This window comes from Gigantopelta aegis, chromosome 6 (assembly GCF_016097555.1).
Source record: "Gigantopelta aegis isolate Gae_Host chromosome 6, Gae_host_genome, whole genome shotgun sequence".
Lineage (NCBI taxonomy): Eukaryota > Metazoa > Mollusca > Gastropoda > Neomphalida > Peltospiridae > Gigantopelta > Gigantopelta aegis.
The window spans coordinates 20,475,114-20,485,484 of NC_054704.1; the positions used below are offsets into that span (position 1 = coordinate 20,475,114).

The 10,371-nt window shown below is 32.7% G+C and overlaps 1 protein-coding gene across 1 annotated transcript in view; it reads left to right on the top strand.

The window, feature by feature from the left end:
* LOC121376359 (alkylated DNA repair protein alkB homolog 8-like) overlaps positions 1-9,139 on the top strand; it is a 37,026-nt gene extending 27,887 nt beyond the window's left edge. The window contains exons 9-11 of the mRNA XM_041504208.1: positions 3,608-3,763; positions 4,945-5,094; positions 7,974-9,139. Coding sequence (XP_041360142.1) covers positions 3,608-3,763; positions 4,945-5,094; positions 7,974-8,987 — 1,320 coding nt within the window. The 3' untranslated portion in view covers positions 8,988-9,139. The remainder of the gene's footprint in view (positions 1-3,607; positions 3,764-4,944; positions 5,095-7,973) is intronic.
* The last annotated feature ends 1,232 nt before the right edge of the window (positions 9,140-10,371 follow it).

The window sequence follows — 10,371 nt, forward strand, 5'->3', positions numbered from 1 at the left end:
ATGGACAAAATTATTGTTATCATCATCACTGCACTTGTTATGCAACAAAATAAAGCATTGATCAATTTTTAAATTTAAAACAAATTATTTATTGCACTGGAGAACAGAAAACATATATTCGCTTAGATAGTACTGTACTGTCAATCTTGGAATTCAAAAGTCCTGTAAATGTACTTGTTGATCCTGAAATGAAAAAGAAAGAAAAATAGGAATCTAATTTCAATTATATGATTAAGATGTAATTGAAATAATTATAGCATGTTTTATCAATATTTCCCTGAGAGTGAAAAAAACCATATTCACCAAATACCAAAGAGGGTGACAAATCTGATACCGTAAGTGCAGTTTTACCAAGATAAAACCTGTCCATGAATAACTTTTTGTAATCAGTAGATTAAGACAGATACTATGACTGCAAAAAATATAACTACAGATTTATCATGCCGCAGAATTTGTCATATAAATGTATATTATTTGTCAGAGTTTCTGCCAGAGGGTAAAATGGTTATGGTGCCAAACATTTTGGCAGATTTCTTTTTTTTTAAGTTAACCCTTTGACAAAATTAATTACTGTTATCATTACTGTATGATTTTCTTAACCCTAACTCTAAACTTAACCCATTTTCTTTCTTGGGGAGGCCCCTCCTCCCCTTACTCCCTGTTGACTGTGGTTGCATTCAATTCCATAGCACCATACTTTCTGGCAGAAACATTGTTTTGTCTGTCCATTTTTGGGTGTATCTACATATCAAATTCATACAACAATGTACATGTGTACCAGTTGTACAACATTGCATAATAATTATTTGACACTCTTCCCCTTGAATTTTTTTTATTAATTAATTAATTTATAATTGTTAACATTTATGTGCTAACAAAATCCTTTTCAGTAATAGTAATCAGTTTCGTCATTTGTCGTTTTGTTGTATAACTTGTTATTATGCCTAGCATTTGCTAGTGCTGGCTTTCAGTTTGGCAAGCACATAGTAAATACCAGGAATAAATCAAGCTCTTTCTGTTTCTTATTCACCTTCAAGATATTTCTCAGGTACTACAGGTACTAAAATTATTAACCAACACATGGAATAGTTAATTCTTAGCATTTAATTGTTTTTACTTTTCGTTATCCTCAGCATTTGCTGGTGCTAGAATACTTTCCAGCTAGCACCCAGAAAATATTAAGAATAAATCAAGTGTATGCTAGAAACTAAATACAAAATATACTAATATATATATATATTAATATCGCTTAAAATTAAACTACCAATTATGAAATACCACCACAACCTCATTATTTTCCTATTATGATATTCAATATTCAGTATATTGGACATTTCTGAAAATTACTTCTAAGAGCAAATACTTACAACAAATTCTTGTTCTGTATCAGCGAACAACTTTCCTAACTGATTTTACTCTTTTTTCAGATCACTTTTATAATGCTCTTCCTACCGACCAGTTGACACAAATAAAAACAACTAATGTCACCTTGTTGATTAGTTACACTTTAACACTCGTTAGTTAGTAGCCATGATCTAATTAACAGAAAGGATATATCCAGCCGACAGCCCCTGTATCAACTCACCTTTTGTTTACATAATCTTAAGACCTTTTAACACTTACTAGTTAATTAGCATAATGGCTAGGATCTTTTTTAGTAGTGCAAGTACTTTGTATGTTAACACGGTAGCATTTAATTCAGACAACAGGATTATGTTTAGCCTTAAAGTAGACATTTTAATTCCCATTTAATTTCTTTCATAAGTCTTAATCCAACAGTAACCAATTACCAGTAGACAAATTACAGGTTTTAAAGATAAGACTTCCATTGTGCACTACATGTTACCAGCCTCAGTGGAATACATCAGGCTTAATAATGGTAGGTACTGGGTTCTTTTCCTGGTGCAGGCTCCATTCCAGAGTTAATTTAACAGCTCAGTAGGGAGGTGCAAGGCCACTACACAGAATTCTTTTTCACCAACAACTACCCATTAACTCTGTCTAAGACAAATAGCATAGTTGAGATCAGTGTCCAATGAAGTGTGCTCGAACCTTAATTGGATAAAAGCATGGAAAACAGTAATATTACTTAATCGATGTGTCCTTTTATTATTTCCATTACCCTCTTTTAAAAAAAAATCTAATTTAATATCCGTATGATGCATTGAGTTATGTTCATATATCCAACCATAGTAAATTGGTATGTGAATATCGGCTCATATCTTCATGTGTTGTATGATTTTGATGAATGTTTTTTTAAAGTTTTGAGTTTGGATTTGGATGTAATTTATTGATATTTGTGACATCTGATTGGCTGATGATTTGGATATGTTATTACTTCTTAAATGTTTTGAGGATATTTTATACAAACTGAACATTAGAAATAGAGATGTATAAATGCAAATATAATTTTACATGTTTTCGATATCATTGTAATATATTTAACAAAGTTATTGGTTAATAAGTGTTAAAGCATCTAATAATGTGGTACATTACATCAGTGAGAGAGATAGTCACAATGAGAAAATATTAAAAATTGTTTTACCCATTACCAGTGCTCTCTGGAGTAATAAAAGTTCTGCAAGATCTTCTGCAGATTCACACGTTTTAATATGTAGATGTATCACCACTGAAAATTCAGTTCAAACTATTGTAATAATACCTTGTTGTTTGGAGATCTGAACCTTAATTTCCCATTATAAATAACAAATGTTTTGAGAGATTAACCGTTCATCAGTTAATAATTCAAACTGATAAATTATGATAAGCATTTCCTCTTTTCTACATCTCTTTATTAGTTCCCCACCAGTCCAACCAGAGGGGACTATAGGTTTTATTCCTCTGTCTGTCTGTCTGTCTGTCCGTCCGTCCGTCCGTCCATCTGTCTCACATATAGTTTTCCGGATGGGTTTTTTTTTAGAATGCCATGAGATACTGGGATGAAATTTTCTGAATAGCTTTATCATGTACTGTTACAGATTAAGTTAGCGCTTGAATTTAGGAGATAAGAAAAACTTGTATTGCTTAACAGTACTCTTAGAATAGTCTTGTTTTTTTCGCTTTTAAGAATCTCCTATTTCTTAAATTACCATGTTTTCATAATGTATGTATAAATGTATGGTTGTAAAATGTTTGGAAAGGCTCTAGCCTGATAGACAGTTCCAAAACGGATTATTGTTAGATGGCAAAAAACAAATGTTTGAACTGAAATGCAGTTAATTTTTATCACTGTATGTGTTGTAGGTATATGAAGAAATAGCCCGTCAATTCAGTGGGACACACTATAAAGCGTGGCACCAATTGCAGTTCATTGGTGTTTATTTTCTGTATTACAGGTGTATGATGATACAGGCGATCACTTCAATACTTGTATCAAATATGTTAATTTTCTGTATTGCAGGTGCCTGATAACATAGCTGATCACTTTAATGGGACATGCTATAAAGCCTAAAGTTCATTTCAATACTTATATGATTGATGTTAATTTTCTGTGTTTAGGTGTATGATGAAATAACTGATCACTTCAGTGGGACACGCTGTAAGTCCTGGCCTTAGGTGTAGTTCCCTTCAATACTTGTATTAAAAATGTTCATTTTCTGTATTGTAGGTGTATGATGAAATAGCTGATCACTTCAGTGGGACACGCTATAAGGCCTGGCCCAAGGTGGCTGACTTTGTTACTTCTGTTCCGGCTGGGTCCCTTCTGGCAGACATTGGTTGTGGAAATGGAAAATACCTCGGACTCAACAAATCTATTTTCGCAGTATGTATTATGAACCATTTTAAAGTGCATTTTCTTTTGTTTATTATCTTTAAATGTAGTTGTAGATCTAAAAGTTGCCCAAGGGCCTGGCCTGTCACTTAACAGGATATACATTAGTAGGCAGAAGCTGGTGATTTTAGATGCTACTTCTATCACCACCACCCCATATCTTTTTTGTGCTCCGACAGCAAATATTAGTAATCTATTTTTTTTCAAACAGCTTCCTAGCTACTTTCAAAGATAAAGAACATCCTGACTTACCACAATAACATGGTTAAAAAATTATTTTCTGTAAAGGTCTTGTATTGTATTATATTGTAATTGTTTTTTAAAATGTTATATAAATTTAAAGTGCAGAATGTAAGATATTAGTTTTTTTTATAAGTTAAAATACCCTACATATAAGAGCATTATGTTTTCAACAAAAATGCTCAGATTATTTCCTCAAGTATTTCAGGATGTAGACATTACAGTATCCATAACTGATGTTGTATATACTGACAGGGTTTTGTTAAATAGAGGTTATTACCAGAGTGTTTTTCGGTATCGTCAATATCATATATTAGGAATAAAAATTGTATTATGCAAGACTCTGTCGAGCATAATACATTATTTTTATTCCTAATATATGATACTGACGATACCGAAATACACGAGGGTAATAATCTTTTTATCATATAAGCTCAAGCTTAATACAAGGTGTTTTTGTAAACTGTACACGCAACTTTAATTCCAGTCCGCCATTACTAGATACTAGCATTCAAATAACGTAAGAATATGTGGCGCGGTGTATTTTTGAATGTCCTTACATCAAAATAAAGTTATGCCTAACGTTTTTTGTTTTCTGAATGCTGGACAGCTTTCAGTGTCAAATTGCCATTGGAATGTTTTTATTTGATGACTATGAATGCATACGTCACCCAAGTATGTTTGCTTAAATGTCAATAAACCTAGTGCTGAGACCTCGACTAATTTACATCTAATTTGCAAAGTTATCAAATTCTTAAAGTATGTGATCTGAAAAATATCACATACTTTGATTGCATTGAAAATGTAAGATATTAATTGATAATTTTTTTTTTTTTTTTTTTTTTTTTAAATTATTAAAATGGCTGGTTGTGTTTAGAGGAATGAATCTTAAGATGACAAAGTGATCAATGTTATTTGTGCCTTTTTGCCAGATTGGATCTGACCGAAGTTCGAGTTTGTCATCAATCTGTCAAGAGCGTCAGTTCCAAGTGTTTGTAGGAGATGTGATGTCACTGCCCATCAGATCCAACACATTTGATGTCTGTCTTTGTATCGCTGTAATACACCACTTATCCACTGAGGTATGGTTTAGTTATCTTGAATGCTTTTATTATCTCTCTCACAAAAGTTTGACATCAATGCCAATAAAGGCTATTTCAGTTTTATAAAAATTATTGAAAATCCTGTATTAAAATTGCTTTTAGGTTAAAAGGAAAAACGACCAAAACTTAACACTCTTGCATAGTAATTTGTAGGCTATGATTTCCCTCATCTTTTATTATTATTTTTTTTTTTTGTGTACCACTGCTTTTCTTTCCTTTGACATCCATCTCATTTCTTCCCGATCTGGCATCTCCTGCTATCTTTCAACTTCTTTCGCTGTCCACCTCTACACTCAGTCCTTGTCTCTCCAACTGCAACAGGTATCTTGTGACTATCCATGCCACACATCTTCCATGTACCATCAGCTTTTAGCTGTGATTTCCCTCATCATATATAGTGTATATATGGAAAACAACGTAGAATGTCATCAGATTTTTGGATAGTTTGGAATGTTTAGCATAGGTATTTTGTAAGACACTTTGCAGCACAAGGTTATGAAAGCAAAAGTAAGAACAACACTTTCTACTCATTACTGAGAATAAATATAAAACATATAGCTCATAGTTTATAATTTTTATAAGCTTAACCTTTAAAAGGACAAATTCCTTTGTGCTATCATCATTTTTAATATGTCTCTCTTAATAGAACAGTTCCAGCCAGTGCACCACAACTGGTATATCAAAGGCTGTGGTATGTACTACCCTGTCTGTGGGATTGTGCATATAAAAGAGTAGCCCATGAAGTGGTGACAGCGGGTTTCCTCTCTCAATATCTGTGTGGTCATTAACCATATGTCTGACGACATATAACCGTAAATAAAATGTGTTGAGTGCATCATTAAATAAAACATTTCCTTTCTTCCTTCAAAATATTTTTAATTATTAGCAATTTACAAATTATTTTTTAATTGCTAGCATAATAGTGAATGCAATCATTATATCCCTGATACAACACTGATGGTCAAATGTTGTTTATGTGCAGGGTATTTTATTATTATTTTTGCATTGTTTATGTTGGTCATTAACCATATGTCTGACGACATATAACCATAAATAAAATGTGTTAAGTGCATCATTAAATAAAACATTTCCTTTCTTCCTTCTTTTAATAGAACAGTTAACATTACTTGTACTTATTGCTTGATGGGTGAGAACATGTTACTGAACAGAACTAACAAAATATTTTTAATTATTAGCAATTTACAAATTATTTTTTAATTGCTAGCATAATAGTGAATGCAACCATTATATCCCTGATACAACACTGATGGTCAAATGTTGTTTATGTGCAGGGTATTTTATTATTATTTTTGCATTGTTTATGTTGGTCATTAACCATATGTCTGACGACATATAACCATAAATAAAATGTGTTAAGTGCATCATTAAATAAAACATTTCCTTTCTTCCTTCTTTTAATAGAACAGTTAACATTACTTGTACTTATTGCTTGATGGGTGAGAACATGTTACTGAACAGAACTAACAAAATATTTTTAATTATTAGCAATTTACAAATTATTTTTTAATTGCTAGCATAATAGTGAATGCAACCATTATATCCCTGATACAAATGTTGTTTTGTTTATGTGCAGGGTATTTTATTAATATTTTTGCATTGTTTATGTTGGTAGGACCATTGGGCTATTTCTCATTCCAACTGGTATAACATTAAGTCATGGTATTTACTATGCCGTGTGTTGGATTGTGCACATAGAAGAGTAGCCCATGGAGTGGTAATATTATCTGTGTGGTCCTTAACCATATGTCCAACACTGTATACCATAAATCAAAATGTTGAGTGCTTAGTTAAAGGGATAGACCCTAGTTTTTAAACACTACAGCATATTTTTCACTATTAGAACTATTTGTTTATGATCACTGAAATCAAACATTACTTATATTTTTTTGTTTAGATTATCCATTTCCGTAGAACCGAAGTGTTTCTGCTAGGTCATGTTGTTGTTTCCGAATTCACAAAATGTATTTTTAAAATTTTTAAAAATGCATGTGTGTCTGAAAGTAGCGGTTATCAATTAAAGTTCATCTATTTTTTTAAGGATATTTTTCAGTTTTAACTTCACACTCTTGTTTCACTCTGTTGTAACTTTAATCAAGTGTGGTACAGGTTTGTAGATTAACTAAACTTAGTGTCCATTTTTACGGGTTGAAACTAGGGTCTGCGCCTTTAAATAAAGCACTTCTTTCGAGGGCCACATTATTGTCATGTCAGTGGGAAAGTGCATATAAAAGATACCTTGCTGCTATATGGTAGGAGTAACATATATGTCGGCAGCAGCAGTGGGCCCCTTGGGCTATTTCTCATCCCAGCCAATGCACCACGACTGGTATATCCCATCTGTCCTTGCTGGTCTTTTTTTTATTGCACTGTGAGATAGCAAAGTTGTGAGATTTTAGTGAATTAGTGTTACATGTGACCCCGATTATTACTTGTTACCTGTATCCATTCAAGGGGTGGGATGTAGATAAGTGGTAAAGCGCTCACTTGATGCGTGATCATTTTGGGATCGATCCCTGTTGGTGGGCCCATTGGGTTATTTCTCGTTTCAGCCAATGTGCACTACAACTGGTATATCAAAGGCCATGGTATGTGCTATCATGTCTGTTGCATATAAAAGATCTCTTGCTACTAATGAAAAAATGTAGCGGGTTCGCTCTCTTAGACTATATGTCAAAATTACCAAATGTTTGACATCCAATAGCTGATGATTAATAAATCAGTGTGTTTCAGTGGTGTTGTTAAACAAAAAAAAACTTTTTTTTTTATCCATTCAAATTAAAAAAAATATTAAAATTCACCCCATGTATTTAACATGGAATATATTCTTTTTATTTAAGGAACGAAGAAGAAAAGCCATCTCAGAACTTGTTCGAATCCTTCGTTATGGTGGCCAGGTACTTATATATGTGTGGGCCATGGAACAGAAGCAGGACAAAGTCAAATCCAAATACCTCAAAGATTCCAAGGTGCAGAAACAAGTTAATAACCCAAATAAAGAATTCTGTGATGAAAACCAAAACAAACCCAGTGAACATCAAGATATTATGACAACTCCACTTCAAGCTACAAATGCAAAAGTATATACCGAAACAGTAGAAAGTGCTGATAATGCACCAGTAGCAGATTGTAAGTCAGCAACAATTCCTTCACCTGTGGCAGCAAGTGGACCTCAGGTAACACAGTGTGGCATCAACTACCTGAAGTATCTACATGAAGTGGCTGAGAATGAGAACAATGAGAATCTAGCTTGTGCCTCATCTATGCAAGCTGCTTCCAATTCAGATCCTCAGCCAACTTGCCAGAATTCAGACAGATCACAAGATGATGCATCTGCTGAAATGTGTAACTCAGTTAGTCATCTGAGAAATGACAATCCATGTGGTATGGATGAAAAGAAAATGGACACGCAATGCTTGCCAGCTACTGAAGTTGTAATGTCCATGTCAGATCAGAACCAGAAATGTTCTACACATAACATTTCTAGTCACGGTATTACTGACACCAGTAAAACTTGCCATCAGATCTCTTCAGAAAATGTCACTGCAGATGCTGGTACATCAAAGAAACAAGCTGCAGAATCTCAAATGAACAATGCTGCACAGAATTGCAGTACTAAGCTTCCAGTGCATGTGAACAGAACCCCATTCAAACAACAGGACATGCTTGTCCCATGGCAACTCAAGGGAAACAGCAACTCCAATACAAAGTCCGGTTCCACATTTCACAGATTTTACCATGTGTTTAAGGAAGGAGAGTTGGAAGGGTTGTGTGCAGCAGTAAAAGAATGTAGGGTTGTTAAAAGTTATTATGACCAAGGCAACTGGTGTATTATTCTTGAAAAAACAATGTGAAGAATAATACGTCTTCAAAACTGAATACAGAGCTAGCTCTGGCACTCGCTAAATTCGCCAATTGTGAATTTTAAAAACAATTGGCAAATTTTATTTTAAATTGGCGAAATAAGTTTCCTATATTTTATTAAAAAATAACAGATTTTCTGCCATTTTCGAAGTTTAATAGATAATTTGGCGAAACTTTATGTTCACCCAGAGCTAGCCCTGGAATATTTATTGTTAAAGATTTAAACCAAGATGGAAGTAAATAAAACTATTTATACATACAAATATTCGATGTTATACTGTTAAAAAGATTATTTATACTTTGTTATTTCTATTTACTGTTATATATGAAAAAAACAAGAAAACCCCCATCATTGTCGATAGAAGATGAATGTCGGAGCAACAAAAATCAGGGGTGGGATTTAGCTCAGTTCAAATTTCATTTGAAATACAGCTATAATGTATAATTATAATGGATTTATTCATTTAAAAGGAAATCTTAGTTGTTTAGACACCCCCACCCCCAGCATTCTGAAGCTACAGGAACATAGTAAATATGGTGACAAATACAAATTAGCTGAAAACATTATTTGGACCGACAGTTAACAAAATTGTTGAGTTCAGCTGTTCAATAATAGTAATATACATACACACGAGTGTACTTGCACATTTTGGGCAAAACATGTTAAATTGGGTAATTCTAAATTTCATTAAACCAGTAAAACATCAAATAATATTGTAATAATTTATAAAAACATAATATTCTTTAAATTTGGAATATGTTTTGGCTTTTTGCCATTATGTGTAAAACTTGTAGATAACTGATTCTGGTAAACATAGAGTTAAGTTGATTTAATATGTGACCTAAATATGGTTTGGGGATCTTGGGGAAAAGACGGCAAACAGCAAAGAACAACTACTGGTACATACAATTTCATAACAGTAATTAACATTGCATAGATTTGCAAAATGCTAGAAAGTCTCTTTCAAATAAATGTCAAATATGATAAAGCCGAAGAATGGTACAATTATCTAAAATCAATGATTACTATATATGTAATAATAACTATGCCTAATTTGCATAATGGTTACTAAAGTGCCTAAACACAAAATGCCTCACGTTGATTCTATGGTTACCAGAGGTCAAACTAATTTATAATTTTTGTTGTCTTTTTCCATGATTAACTAAGTTTCTATTACATTCAGTTTCTTAAATCAATTTAAGAATTAAAATTAAGTGATGTCTTTTTCACTAAGTAAGTTACATGAAATTTGCAGCTCCATTCTTTATTGAATGACAATTTAAACAAAAATATATATTATCTGTTTTATGATACAATTAATTCAGTAAATAGTCTCAAAGTGGGCCTAAAATTGTCACAAGACTAATAATTTT